At 39.0% G+C, this 16,025-nt stretch overlaps 1 protein-coding gene across 1 annotated transcript in view; it reads left to right on the top strand.

Annotated features, from left to right (window-relative positions):
- The window catches only part of LOC128890128 (zwei Ig domain protein zig-8-like), an 86,031-nt gene extending 70,362 nt beyond the window's left edge, over window positions 1-15,669 (top strand). Inside the window, exons 5-7 of the mRNA XM_054148359.1 lie at window positions 9,603-9,789; window positions 11,361-11,482; window positions 12,296-15,669. Coding sequence (XP_054004334.1) covers window positions 9,603-9,789; window positions 11,361-11,482; window positions 12,296-12,429 — 443 coding nt within the window. The 3' untranslated portion in view covers window positions 12,430-15,669. The remainder of the gene's footprint in view (window positions 1-9,602; window positions 9,790-11,360; window positions 11,483-12,295) is intronic.
- Window positions 15,670-16,025: the final 356 nt, after the last annotated feature.

The following is a 16,025-nucleotide window of genomic DNA, read 5'->3' as shown; positions in this document are numbered from 1 at the left end:
CACGGACAGTGCTCGTCGCATTTGAAATTCTCCTTAAGCGCTCGACGAGCTCCAGGCATCCCTTTCACAAGGGTTTCTTAGAGGCTGAAAAATTCTTTTAACGTCCATAGGATCAGGAGATGAACGATGAAATAACACGATCGACGGTATTTTTGTATTCGATTTTAATAACATTGGTATTAGTCCAATGAGTTTTAATTTTAACAGTGTTTATTAATTTGTAGGGTTAAGTTTGAAAGATTTCGAATTTATTGATATTATATTTATAACTAATACTAAGAGAATGTTCAGGCAAAGAAATGCGAAAAAGAATAAGTTATCGTTGTTTATATTTTATTAAATATGTTCAAACGTTTTCTACGAATTTAATTGGATATTAATACACAGTGTGATTACTGAGACAAATTTTTAGTGTGTAATATCAAAACGCTCGTTTCGCGGTTAGTTATAACGGAAATTGGACCTCCAGAGTTTTCCTATTAGGATTTTGTAAATACAGTTTCGAGCATAATAACGATTGAAGCTTCGAGTCAGTATTAAAGCGTTCAAAAGAGGTGACTCTTATAGAAAATTTCTTCTCAGAAATAAGAATGTTTCTCGAGGACTTCTTTCTTCAAATATCAAGTGTCCCGTTCGTTCTTTTTTCTCGCAAACTGCGCGCAAACGAAAAACTGGAGATTTGGAATAAATTTCCATTTGAAAATCAGTTTCCGTTCTGATTGGATCTTCGAAGACTTCGAATTTCGGTAACCTTGGAAATATTTTCGTTTGTCGAAAATGTTTTAATTCATTGGTCGAAGAACTGAATGTTCAGCACAGATTTAAAGTGATGGAATCCTGTGTTTATCTGTAATGCGACGAATAGAGGCGATTCTGTTCGGTATTCCACGGAATCTGATATACTACCACTTAAAAGTTCAGGTACACGTATTAATGAGGAGAAAGTTGACCAATTTTGCTGTCATACAGCGAAACTAACATAAACGGAACATAAATTGCATGAAACTCATTCGAAACTACCATTTTCACCAGAATCCACTAGTCTTCCAATTAATGTGCACAATTCTGCAGTAATTTGCCAGTAATATTTCAAAAATATAATTATTTGAAATGTTTTTATAATTATGAATTGTAACTGTATCCTAATCAAACAAATTTCAACTTTGAACTCCAGTAAAGTAACTCGTTAGCCTAAAATTAAGCGAAACTTTACGAACTAAAATGGGGTCAAATAATTCACGCTCCATTTTTCATTGGATCGCGAAGTACAGGACTATCCACTAGAAGAAGGACATCTCGATGCTATTGGCATATTCTGGCTATACTTTCTCTACAGATGATGCATAGAGTTAGTGACGATCATTGTAAATGATAAGAATCAGTAACGTATCGTTTAAAAATACATCAACCTATTTTTAGTGCACTTTGAATATAAACACAAAATTTGATAACAAATACGTATCTCTGCTTTCTGCTAGACGAAACACTCTCACACACATTCGCGCCTCTCCGTCAGGAGCTCGTCGATGCGTCGTAAATAAACTACAAATACGATGCACCATAAATTTTTATCAGCGTTCCTTTCAGCCGTTTCGCCGCGCAACTATTATCCCATAAATCCAGCGAAGATCCAAACATCCATATAAACGAATCCACACCACGTCGCAACAATAAAAAAAGCAAACCGAATGAGCGTCGACAATTTCGCGACAGGTTCGCACGCCTGGAAGAAAAATGCTCGAAAGTTAAAATTTTGTATATTCGTCAGAACGTTATATCATGCCTTGGATTAATATGTTATTATCTAATAAATTAGTTCTGGAAGCTTGTGGTCATTTTGGGATTACATAAAGTAGCACGAGAAATCCTTGATCCTCAAATTACTGCGCAGTACTAGATTAGGATCGGATGGGCACCAGTAAATTAAGGATCAGGGATTTCCATAATCACTTTCCTTTCCATTTTAGGTGGGACTCCTTTCCTCCATATTTTGTCATATTTTGGTTGATTATATCTATATTTAAAAAAGAAATGTGGAAAGTTCACTTTAGCAGTCACATAAACATTGTAACATTACTGACGATTATTTTTTGACTATTCGTTCTTATTATTTTTATATACCGTTAGATGAAAGCTACATCTGTATTTATGTATTCTACAATATTTATTTGCATTTACAGTCGGTCCCATAAGTATTCGTACCCTCTAAAAATTCACTGAGAAGAATTACACCTAACCCGACTGATTGAAATTCTCTTAAATAAAATTCTTAGGCACCCTTCACCTCACGATCATACACCAAGGCCTGGTGGAATGACCTTTCGCCTTCCTCAACCATTGACACCGTAACAACCGAAAATGGCCATTATCGAACACATTTTAACACTCAGCCACGAAGCTGTCGTCGCCCAGCGTGACGTTCCGACGCTCCGGGGAAGTACCGACTCGGAACTTTCGTTTAATCCAGTTAAAAGTACGAAAAACTTTCCCGCGAGCTTTTCCCGTCGGAAAGTCCTCGCTCCGGCGGACCTCACGGAATCTTAGCCCCGACACAGTATTTTCATCGTCCGGCCAACATCTCCTTTCATCTTCTCTCGTTCAAGCGTCCCTATCCACCCTCTCCGTTCGTTCCCGGCTCCTTTGTTCTACCCTTTCGGTTTTCTTATTTCATTCGAGGCTATCGGCAGCTGGAAAGTATCCCTTTAATTAGAAGATGGCCGTGGCCAGCATTTTCCAGTAGCGTGGAGCTCCTTTCGTGCCGTTTCGTGCCTGTGGACGATTGGAAGTTATTTGGTCACTTATGAGCCGGATACTAAAGCTTAATTGAGAAGCTGTTCGATGGGTGGGATGGACGGTGGGTGGTTTGGGGAACTCATAGGGGCGCAGTGGTCCGATGTGTTTGTCGGCGAGTTTTGTTGAAACCTCGGTCAATAGATTGGATCAGGGGCTCTTTTGTGTCGAACGAACGGGAATTTAATGTATTTCCCCGCGCTCGTTAGGCGGAATTAAAATCGTAAAACTGAGCCGTTATCGGCGCCATCGACGCGGACCAGATTTCGTTCGAGTATGCCTGGAGAAATTGAAGGGATGTTCCTAGAACGGAATATGTAGCTTTCGTGCGCAAACAGCGATCTTATTTTTAGTTGTTCCGGTCAGGCATGAGTAAGTGACCTGTTTTATAATAAAGGAAGGGAAGGGGATTATAAGAGATAATTTTGAAGCTGAGTAATGGCTTGAAGGTAAGGGATGGGATTTAATTTCATTTTAAAAATCATTTACATACATAAATTGTATTTTTTTTATAGCTCTCGTCATTTTTGTCTATTCGTTGGGTCACGATTTATCGTGATGCTAAATTTTATTTTTTTGTTATCATTTTCTTATGATCAATCGTTCAATGAAAATTCAAGTGCACCGTTGCATAAAGTTCCCTAAAACATTCTCCAAACTGTTCCATCTCCAAGGTGAGAAGACCTAAGCAAACACTAGGGAAATGAAACTCCCAGATTCCCCTCCAATGTTCGATTTTCGATCGATTTGTTGCCATCAGATCTGAGATGCAGTGAGAACCGAAAATATCGTCCCCGGGGAAACATAAACACGATATGCAAAGGTGCTCGGTATCGGAAGCACTCCTGTCGTGTTCGCGATTTTCATCTCGTCGCTGGCGCGGAGCTCTAAAATGGGCGCGCCTCGCGAAATGCCAGGAAACCCTTTTATCTAGAACGCGGTTCGTTCGCGAAACAAAACAAAAAAAAAAAGGGAAGAAAGCTGGTGGAAGAAATACGGAAACGACTCTATTCCCTGGCATATCGGTCACAGAATCTTGATGGATCGATCCCATCGAAAGTTGTAGATGAAACGTCCGCTGCCAATGGAACGAGTGAATGTTTTGCCGCGGCACTTGCCAGGGAACTACGCAACTTGTCTCCCCCAATCGATTTTAACCTACTTTTGCAGGATCGTAGATTGCAGGCTATTGCCATGAAGAAAATATTAGGTTGAATCGATCGTTTGAGAGATATCTGGAATCAAACGTAGAACCCTTTCAATTTAGACGAAGAATAACCTTTTCATGAGACTGCTCGTGGCAGGGTGAGTGTAAGAGTGTAGTCCGCGAAGTTAAAACTCTAGATTCGAGATTTGTAGATTCATTATTGCACAATACATGATTGCACATGATGCGACTTTTTAAAATCGTCGCTCTAGCGCAAGTACATGCAAGAGGATCGGGGAATTGGGATTCAGAAGTTTGGCGTTCCGAACGCAGAAACACACTCTAACCTCGAATCTAACTGTATGTCTTAATCCTTTCGTTAAAGCGAACACCTAACTAAGAATAAGAGCGCTTACGCAGTGCGCCACGGAAATCGCGGAAATTCTCCCAAGCCCACGATGCAGATGAGATAACTATTGCAAACGTTTCGAGGCGTCGCAGTATTTCTGTCGACACTATTGCATAATAAAACTGATCGTTAGCTCGGACACCTTAGAGACCACTTTCATTAATAAAGTCTTCTAGAAACCTTACGGTATTTTCGCTCGACAATCCTACAATATTAAACTATACAACTATGAATAATTTCAACATCATGCAATTCATGAAAAAAGTATCTCGTCATTCATAATATTGTTACGCCGCGGGGTTGAAGCACGAGAATCCATTTAAATTAAATATAAGGTTTATTAACAAACTATAACTTTAAACAATTTAACGATAATACAACGATAATCTTGGAGACTTGTAACGAAACGTCTTCTCCCTTTGAGTTCTCGAATCGCTCTCTACTATTTTAAAAGTTTGCCGCTTCCTGGCAACCGGAAGCGCAGGAACTCGTTTCCGCAACTTTACATCGTCGCAACAATATATATATAATAAATATGTCGTCTCCTCTCCAAAAGCATCCTTCGCCTATCGAACCCATCAAGAAATGCAAAAATGGTCCAACTTCGAATAACCCATCCCCTTCCCGAAATATCAGGATCCTAATCGACAGGATCGATGCTTGGCAGCCTCCTGCCACGATGTGCGACGCGGAAAGACTGAGAGCAAAGCGGAAAGGTGTTACATCGCACACGATATCAATCACTCCTCGCAGTGGGCGAAGCTCATGTTCAATTAGGGCGCAGCTCAGGAAGCTCCCACGGTAAAGCTTCTCGATCGATGGCGACGTTACGTAGGCACAACAAGATGATTTCCCAGCACGCCTTTATCGTTGTCAGCTCTCGTCCATCCCCCACCCCCGCAAACGGCGAGATTAGACAGTGCGACGTTCCTCATTGGGAATCGCATTACCTGCGATCCTAGCTTGATTCTCAGGATTGTTGAGTATTCCGCCCCGCTCGAACACTCGCAGCTTAGGCGCGAGGACGTGAGCTCTGTTCTTTGACAAGAAGAGGCAATTAGGATCGTCCACACCTTCGTTGGCGAAGTTACTTTGCTGTTTTGCAAGAAGCTTGATGAATGATCCTGATCGCAGGGGGAGGATTAAGAGTATCGTACGGGAGATTCGAATTTAATAGATCACGTTGATGGAATGTATTGTCTTGGTGAGGACAGTAAGTGGAGATGGGAAGTTGCTGCTTTGGAAGATGAGAGATTTGAGGATTTATAGAATACTAGCACCGCGCCCGATGGCTACACTCGTTACTGTATTTTGTTTTCGTGTTGCTTTCTATTATTTAAAACATTTTAAAAATCGATCCAGTAGGTTCTTTGGTACAAACAATTTTTCCTCTTTATAATATTAAATATCTAATCTGAATAATTCATCAACGATAGAGTGACAAAGGATCCAGCAAATAAATAACACAACGAATATTGTAGAAACAGTGATCGAATGAACTTGGAAGTAGTAGTATTACTCATGGATAGCTTTGAAATATTCACTGTGTACTCAGTAAACGGTAAATGTTTTCAATGCAGGCAACATTTTATCTAGATTATCACGTCCAGCTCCGAAACTTGCCCAGACTGTAAGGATAGCAAATTATAATTATTACGAAGCAGATCATTACCCGTAATCTTGAACTCCATTAAATAAATTCACACCCGTCGACACGCGGCGGAAACACAACGCCAAAGGAGCCTTTGTCGTAATTCAGCGGTACTCTGATTATCATAATTCGTGCACTCCGTCGCGTGCATCGGGGTGCGGGAAAAATTCAAAGGAATAAATCACTGGAAGAGCGTTCGCAGGCAGACAGAGACCAGAGCGTTAACAGGTTGAGTGTCGAGTAAATTTTGCATGGCTTCCTATTAGTCGAAAACGCCACGCCGTGCGTCCTGGGTTATCCTAAATGTTTGTTCCAATTGTCTTTCGCAAGAGGAGAGTTTGGAGAGTTTGCAAGGTCGTTATTTTTATTTCAAAATTTCGGAGCGCGAGGCCTTGTGAATTTTTCAGGTTTAAATCCATAATTATTTAGACAATGTTATCGGAATCGTGTTTGCAATTTTAATTTATAACCAAGACTGTAACCTAGACCTGCCATGCCATTCTTCAGCTAACCATGAAAGTTAGTAATGCTTGATTAAATGAAAAGAATTCAAAATATGAGTATTCGATCTTTTTTAAGTCTATTTTCAATTATTCCACTGTAGTCTCAAATCGATGGACAAGGGAACCGAAATTTAATTACTTCCCATTTCCCCTCGTATGTGACACGTTGGAGATAACGTTAAAGCTCGAAGCTTCAAGAAGTAGAATAGCCTCGTCTGAACCTGATGGACAAGATTCCCTTGAGCACAATACACGCTCCCGTAAAATCTACCAAAAAACTCACCTACCTTCAGGTTCCGTTTTTTTCTTTTTAGATCACGCTTTTGGCGATACTGTTCCTCCAATGCGACCACGTACTCGTATCGAATCGCGCGAACTTGTCTGCGGTTCGGTCGGCGCTCGAGCCGTCGCGTCTCTCGCTGCCTGAACGAGTTTAAAGTCCGTGCCTGGAAAGATTCAATTACGCAGCGGGAGTCTTGCGGGCGCCGAAAGGGTGGAGGACTTTGTCCCCGAACGAGAGCACGTAACGTCGCCGCTTTATTTTTCGTCTTGTTTCATCCCACCTCCGGCGAGGAAAGTGCGACACCTTGTTGCGCCTCCGCGCCGAAACTTTTCCCTGTTTGCTCGCTCACCCAATTATCGAATGGAACCTGTTTGGCCCCGTAACAGGGAAACGTGCTTCCGTGGAGAACAATCGAAACAGCATCTCCCATGAAAGTGGGTTCCCACGAAACGAGAAAAATTCCCTGCGAGGGCGTTTCGGGGTGGAGGGGAGGCCTCGCGAAGCGTATAATTGTGACGGAGGCGAGGAACTCTCGAGCATTTTATCCGAAGCAAGAGAGAGATAAGACTGATCGAGTGAAGCAATTTCCGGACGATACCACTAAATAATTCACCTTGCAGGCTTCACCTCGCGGTTCTGGTATAATAATCTGGATAGGGTGATCTTGCATTTTACAGGTGGATGTGTTTCAACAAAGTTTACGGTGTACATAAACGAAATTTCTTCTCGAAAGGGAAAATAGATCAGAAGGTTTTCGTATGTGGTGCTTTTATTTGGTTTTTCTATAAGTAATTTTAAAAGTTATGTTTATTGTTGGTCCAAATATGTACATCTTTCATCTGATATTTTTTGGATCTTCAAAATCTTTTCTGTTTTCGAAATATTGTACCACTTTTTGTATATTTGGTCAGAATACTGTTATTTACTACAGCAGTGTATTACACTCTTGTGTATGGGTTTCAACGTACTTCTATATTTTTAAATATCGATTTGAAATTTATCTAGTCTACACGATCACTGCTGTTAATGGAATTGGTTCTGACCATTGCAGAATATTTGAGACAGAATATCTACAAAAATCTAGAAATATATACTCTATGCGAATATAACAGAGTATCCAAATAAAGGGACTTGGTGGAAATTTTAACATGATGGAACTAGTTGAACGATTACTTCTACACGAATGGGGTAAATTTTTACTCCGAGGGAACGGTCCACTTTCCTCGCAATAGATGGAAAGTTATTGTACGAAATTGAAGGAAAACTGCATGTGGCAGAGAAATGTAACGTACACAGACGCCCTTGAGACTAAAGCAGGATTCCATTAATTACGAGAATCGGATAATTGTGAAAATATTTGAAGGAAAGTGCGACTGCTCGGTGCGCTCGAAAACGGAATTGTACTTGGCTTAATTCCTTCTTCTACTAACTTCATCGATTCAATCAGGGGAAGACTATTGTCTCACCCTCTTACGGATGAAACGATCCCTTCAATGTATACTACATTGTATATTCGACGTAAGAAATTTGTTTTCGAAAGACTTTAACTATCTACGTTTATAGAATATATTAAAAAAGTGGCCAGTTTTATATATTTTTACGTGTCCTACATTTATAGGGCTATGAATACGACGAAATGCTGCTCTATAAAATTTGCACATTTTCCCGATACGTCTATGTTCATATTAATGCCATCTTTGCATGCGCCGCACCTTCGATATTCATAAACCTTTTATCGCAATCGCAAAGGAATTAACGGAATGTTTTATTCATGATTTCATTCCTACCTTTGCCTTATAATCATCTAAGCTAACACCGGGCAAGGTATGCAAGATTTATTCTCTTACATCAAAGAACATTCTGATTGCGAAGTCACAGAAGAGCCACGTGCAGTTTGTATGGAGATTGAAAATTACCGAAGCAATTTAAACGAACAAAGAACCGGGACAAAAAATTGAAATATTGTAAAAGATTCAACGGTACACTTGAAGAAAAATGCAGCTCTATATTAGTCTTCATAGCTTCACGCAAGGTATCATGAGGTTTGCTGTAATAATATAATGACTGAGGATGCTTACCCAAATTTGTACTTTTATATACAGAGGTAAAGAACAGAAACTTACATTGAAGTATGTTTTCGGTTCTAAAAGTTGTGACGTTCATGTCATTTTTCATATTTTATGAGTTTATGGATTTGAATATATTTATACTACTCATAAATGCATAAATATCCACAGTTTATTAATAACAGTCGATAAAAAGTAAAAATGGAGCGATTGGTAACTGTCTCCTGATCATTTCCCATCATACCTCCCTATTCTCAAGATGTCTGTCGAGGAATCTTCCCACAGTTCTCCAACCGCTCTTAATCAAACTCCGTTGATCGTCCCGGCCGTGAAGTGTCGCTAAGATCAAGATTCCCTTCAGGAAGCGCGTGTGCCATTTATCGACTGTCATCTCATTGGAAAAGCCATCTCCATAGACGACGCAAATGTGTCGATCAGTCTAGAACAGTCACTAAACTCCCTCGATTAAATTGAGAACGAGTTATAATGAAAAATTCATTCGGTAATATCAAAACTATTATTTAATTTAGTCAAACTTCTCCAATAGACATACATGGTACGAATATTTATAGGATTTACTGTAGCTGTTGAAAATGATAAATCTTATTCTCCCAAGTCAACATAAATAACGTATCTAAAAAAACTCTAAATAGTACTCCAACCTCGAATAATTCTTACTCGAGCCTCCCAGAAGACCTCCTGGAGTTAAGCTTAGCGTCGTAGGAGCCACCCTAATCGACATACGTTTTGCAGCACCGGACATTAGGATCGTGGACGAGGCCAAGCACGAGCTGAGAGACCGCTACTATAAAACCGGAAGCGGTATCGAGTTGAAATGCGTCGCGAGGCCATCCAGGCCCGACTCCAGGATACCGCATCCCGTCTGGAGAAAAAATGGCGAGACGTTGCCGGATCACGTCGACGTTTATCACATTAATGGGTGAGCATATATAGCGGAAGAACACCGTATCGAGCCCCGAGCCTGGGCGAGATAGACGTACCATGTTCCGATTTTGCGTTTCGCCATAGTCAACGGGAATTGTCAGCGTATCGGTGCGCGAGCTTCATCGGTTCCTCCTCTGTTGAAAGTCTGTGTAACGTTCGTTGCACGCTTTCTGGGTAACGAGCGAACCGTTTAATCTCCCTTGAGGCATTTTACGAGGAACTCGTCGCTCCTCCGACTGCCGTTTCTATTTCGATTCGGTTGCTCCCGTCTGCTTTTATTTATAAGCTCTCCGCGTTAACGGTCCCTTAATTTCTGTTTATCCATGAATCGCGTTTGTCGCGACGCTGGGAAACGTTTGTTCTGACCTTTTCGATTCGCTTTGGCAGGCAGAAATGCCTTCGCGATTAATAAAGATGGTTAACGACCCGATGCGTTTCTTTTCAAGTTGATTATTTAACCGTGACTTAAATTCTCGCGTGGGGGACTTGTCGAGATACATTTTGTTTAATCCTGGGAATGTTTGTAGCGTTCACGCGTTCCAACTTCTCGAGTCTTGCTTTAAATTCTGTAATACTCGGTTAGGAACTCTAAGCTCCCTCGTGGACTGCCTCGAACGGAACTGTAACAAAATTCTCGGTGACTTTAACTGACATTCTGAAAATGTCTTGCAATTGCTGCGTCGTTTGCATCGAGCAGTGATCGAACTAACTTGTTTTTATTTCGCTTGGAGTACAGTAAACCTCACGGATTGTTTATCTAAAATAAACGAGAAATACATTGAAATTTGATAGAACCTCTGTTTCGTTCGACGCATTAGCAAAATTAATGATGATATTTACAAAGAAATATTTAACAATCCAATGAACTCTCTCCCCAAATTTTCGCAAATATTGGGATGGTTTACGCTCCGGTTGCTCCGGAAAATCAACAAATGTAAATTATATCTTCCAACCCATTCACTGACCCGGAAAAAGTAAAATAAAAATTGACAATTTATGTTCCACATTTATTTCATTCTATTAAAAATGAATAAATTCCACGAATTGTTTTTATCCTTAAACACTTAATTCTCGTAAATTGTTACAATTATTCCAATTTATTTACTTAATCGCCGGAGTGGTGATTATGTAAACATTTCATTTTCTCAATATTTTGAACGATATTTTTCATTTCGCAAATGAAAGTTAAGAGAAACAACTTCGAACTAATTAAAATAAAAAGAAAATGTATTGTTTGCGAATTTCGAGCGTAAAAATTCCCTGTTCTGCGCGAGCACACGCTCTGGAAAGTTTGAAAACTACAGGCTTAACAGTTTTCTCATTTCCTGAAACTGCGTGGCTCGTTGGTTGGAGATCGGGTCGTGGTCCATTAAAATATTTCCAGCCAATACGTTGGTGAATCGGGATGGGACAAGACAACAATTCGTTTCAATTCAGTATAACATTTGACAATTCCAATCTCGACGGGGAAACGCTCGCATTTTTTTTCCCCTCTGGCGAACGTGTCCGTTCGGACGTGTACGGATCCGCGTGTAAATTCGACGTATAACATGAGAATTTTTTCAGGTCGAACGAAGATCTGGTGACCAAGCTGTACATCGAACAGGCGAAAAAGACTGACAGCGGCGAATACTCGTGCTCAGTGAGCCAATTCAGTACCGCCGCGGTGCATATTCACGTCCTGAATGGTAAATTGGATTAAAGTCATGCGTTTATACGGAGTCGAAAAAGCGATTAAAACGGCGTAGGAAATTTTAACTGAAACGACGGAACGAACGAGGAATAACCTGATACCATTTGCGCGTAGAAAATGAACGAATTAATTTACACTGGCGCAGAAAGTACAAATGAGACTGTTGAATTTTTTAATGGGGCACAAAAATGTGGAAAATACAATTAAGAAAACTTGAAAGTTTGATGGAATGAATATTATACTCTGAAGCTTTTATTACATGATTCTCTCTGTATAATTTTGAAGTAATTTTGAGAATATATTCCAACGATAACATTACTTCGATAAATGAAATACCAAGTTGATTTATAAAAATCGAATACTACACAAATGTTAACGGTAAATTATCTGCATAGTCTCTTTAATTTAAAATTGCGATATTATATGGAGCTGATGACGGATCTATCCGATAACAGACTTTTTTCTAACGGACATTTTTTCTCTCCCTCGTCTCTTTCCAATAATTATTTTCTTGTAAGTGACAGTCTGCTGTGTGTCACCTGGCACTTTAAAGCAAATTTACATCACAGGTCTTGATAAATATGAACATAAGCTTAGTTCCACGTGTACCAAGACACTGACCCAATAATATGACAGTGAACTGCATTTGTGTCGTGACAATGACGAGGAGAAACTCGAAGGTAACTACGAAGAATTCCATACAGATTCGAGACATTGTTTGAGTTTCCTGCTGAACAAATTCGAACATATTTTTTTTATTAATGACCAAACAACGTTCACGGTTCACCAACACATACTTTCATCGCAGGTGAAAAGCAGGCAGCGGTTCACCACGATCAATGGAATGCAGCGCGAACGAATCATCATCAGCGATTGAACGAGCTGCACGTTGCGATCGCCAGCATTCTTCTTCTACGGGCTTGGATAATCAGCTCGCCATGATGATCATCGAAACACATTGAAAGCGCGGTTCTACACAGAAGTCGATTAATTTGTTCCGTTTGAGGGGAACACTGCTCGCCAGATCCCGTTTTCCTTCACGACAAGCTTCTAGTTGTGCGAACGAAACGCTAAATGGGGTCGTTTAAACTATGTAGTGGATTATCAATCCTATGAACTTGGTGTCATCGACTCGAATATCTCGAGTATTGGTTTAATAATTTGTTAACCTTCAAGGGGATTTTTGGGGGGTTTCCTTATGTCTTGGGTCGAAACGTGGGCAACATTTGGAATTTTAATATTAGATAAGAACGTGGGGTGTCGAACTGAAACCTTTTGTCCGCGTTAATGTACTTGTGAAGATGTTACATGATTTTTTCGGTGTAATTTCATTTAATAATGGATGAATTATTAATAATGTCACGGCTCTGTGTCGAGAAGCAAAATACGAAAAGATTGTTATTGTATTTAAGTGTAATTCACGTCTGAACTAAAGGAGATTAGACATTTTTAAATTAGATAAAATTGTCCAAATTTGGAGAGATCATATGTGTTTCATTGCATGTGGAAGAAGGGGGTGAAACGAGCTCTTGATAGATTTTAATCAGAATTGGAATTTATTGTAAAAAGATTATGTATATAATAAATTTAAATTTTATTTTATTACTGTACAGTAATACACAACCGTTTCCAAAATAGCAAACTATACTTGCCATGCACCTTCTTTAAAGTGTTAGGATTTAAATAAGTATTATTGCATTTTAGCACGTTTAGCTGTGCATCATTTAAACATAATATGCAATATATTGTATGCATCCATCATAAATCATTCTCAAAGTGCTATTATACGTATTTCACAAAGATTTGTTAATTTGAATGTCTATGGAACTCTGTTGTAAAGGAGGAACTGGGAACTGATGGTACAGTATTTAAATTGAATGGGTACTTTAAATATTGCACCCCTAGAAAGGGGATGGTATCGCCATCTGTAGCGAGTGACCTAAGTTGTAAGAGGAAAATGTTTTCCTCCCTTGATTTCAACCATGAGTAGATTGTTCGACGTTATAACATGAAAAGTATAACAATTAATAATATACAATTTATCGGAAAACTATTGGAAATGTGTAAAATTATGTGTGTAGTTAAGATACTTATTATTAATCTCTCTTGACATATTTTTTTGTATTAAATTTATTGTCATGTTCAGTAGAACAGTCTTTCAACCTGATGACATTTTAGTTTAAATAAATCTAATGAAAATTTATTGAGCCAATACGTCACTAATTTATTTATGTGGAAATAAGTATTATACCTTCGCGGAAGCACACCTGGTTTCGCCATCTATCTGTGGGAAATATAAACCATTCCTCTCTGAACTTAGGCGTTCTGTTGTAAATGGCGATTTCCTCTTTCTAGGGGTGGAACTGTTCTCTTTAATAAAAAAAATAAGCTTGAGCAATTCCAAGCCCAGCAATCAAGGACTAATAGTTTAAATTAATACGGATTATGCTTGGAACGATGTAAAACTGTGCACATATAAAGAAAAATAGAATATTTGCCTGCTTGTGATTATTTCTATACAAACTTGAGCGTTTCACTGTCGAGGGCGCAGACTGTATCGCAAAATTAGCTTTAAGGATTGTTGGGACCGTTTACCGGTAGATGGCTGTAGCATTATCTGTCAAGTTTCACGATTGTTTAATTATTTAATGATAACGAACTATGGTTGATGCAAAGGATATTTTGCATTTTTGTTTAAATGATCTGTACAGATAAGTGTTGGGAGAAAGAGAAATCTAACGTTTCGGACGCACAATAAGTGGAAGTTTGTTAGAAAGGAGAAGGGGGTGCGTTAGGCGTTCCGTATTCCCCTCTAATGGCAAAAATTAATGAACCAGTATGTATTGCTAGGAGAAAAAAATGTTTATCTTGTTTTGAGTAGAATACGGAATTAAATTTTCGCTGCATATCTTCTATGATTTCACAAATATTCAGAATAGTATGAAAACTCAGTCACGTTATTATCATCCCTCGAACAGTATTTCTGCAGAGTTTGGAATTTGGTCGAATTTTCGAATTGCCAAACTTTTCTTGTTAGTCGAAAACCATAGAATGGTTGACTAAAATTTCTGACCTAACACTGTGTGCATACTTGGAATTCCTTCCAGAACTGAGCTTTCTTTCTCCTTGCAATACATGGCAGCTCGATTGTGTGTTTATGGGTGTTTGTCAGAAAGCTTTTTCGATTAACAGATCAGTATTACAATGGACGATAACTGCCGAGTGAATTATTGCATACGATAAGCCATTGTATATTCTATACAGTACTGCGAAATTACTTAAGTACAGAATTGTGAATATTGACCTGACAGCGATCTCCTTCGTCTGGAAGAGTGCATGATACCATTCTTTTTTAAGAGAAAAATATATAATTAAGCGAATTCAATGAATCGATTCGATTTAACAATATCATTGATTGTTTAATTCATCAATTATTCAGATTTATTTATCTTCATTTATCGAACGCTCCTCGCCATTTATTCGTGATGCAAATAAAGCGGAATTTGCAATTCACGTGACACGATATCGCTCAAAAACGCAATCTAAAGCAACAAATGACTAATCAACCGTACAGAACGCTATATAGTAATTATTTGATTCGTGTTTATTTAATAAATAAGAATGTCGACCAGTGCATTCATCCAGTCGGAGTTGAATTGTTTCTAATAAGCAAGCGCGAGTATTAGTAGTTTAAAGGTGCTGAACGATTATAAAAAAAAAAACTTACCATTTTCCTCCTCTCGATGGCCTGTACATAAAATACATTAACAATTGTATAGTCGAGGAAATAACGTGCTTGATTGGTCGATATGTTGCAAAACCGATGAAATTTTACAAGTGTGTAAATCGCCCGCCCTTAAATGTGTGTATATTGCCCGACGTAAATCGACCAGTTTAACGTCACGTATTCGTTCTCGTATAATAAACTGTAATTAAATAATTCTACCTGAAATTTTTTGTTCAACACCACCATTCCATTAATTTATGGATCGTAGATATAACTCGGAAAATATTATTTAACACAGCTTTAAATAAAATCCCATTTCAATATTAAATTAATTACAAAAGCAACCTTTCAGATAACTCAAGCTTCCCAAAACGAATCGTAGAATAGATTAAAGTGGCCTGGAACTAAAGATCATCCCAGTATAAAAGAATCTTCTTTCCAGTATTATTATACCTCATAAAATCTCAACACCCTATAATATTCCCCATCTCCTTCAACTATAATAAATCTGGAGCGCACAAAAAAAAGGCGTAATTTTTATTAGCTCTCGCGTGGATCATCCTTCCCGAGAAAAATAGAAAGCGAGACCTGTCGATAAAGCTGTCAAAGTCTCAGCCGCCAATAACGAGACCCATCGACCGCAGTCAATCTCGAGTGTCCACGGAGAAACGGAAAAGAAGAGTATTACTCATCGTCAGTGTCCACGGTAGTTTCGGTGGGGACGGTGGTTTATTAAGCGTCCCGTGGCGTCAATGTCGCCGAAAAAATTGCTCGTAAATTTCATGGACCCTTATCGGGTCGGTGGCGCGAT

This window comes from Hylaeus anthracinus, unplaced genomic scaffold (genome assembly GCF_026225885.1).
Source record: "Hylaeus anthracinus isolate JK02 unplaced genomic scaffold, UHH_iyHylAnth1.0_haploid 12000, whole genome shotgun sequence".
In the NCBI taxonomy this organism is placed as follows: domain Eukaryota; kingdom Metazoa; phylum Arthropoda; class Insecta; order Hymenoptera; family Colletidae; genus Hylaeus; species Hylaeus anthracinus.
This window is presented reverse-complemented; position numbering and strand designations above follow the sequence as displayed.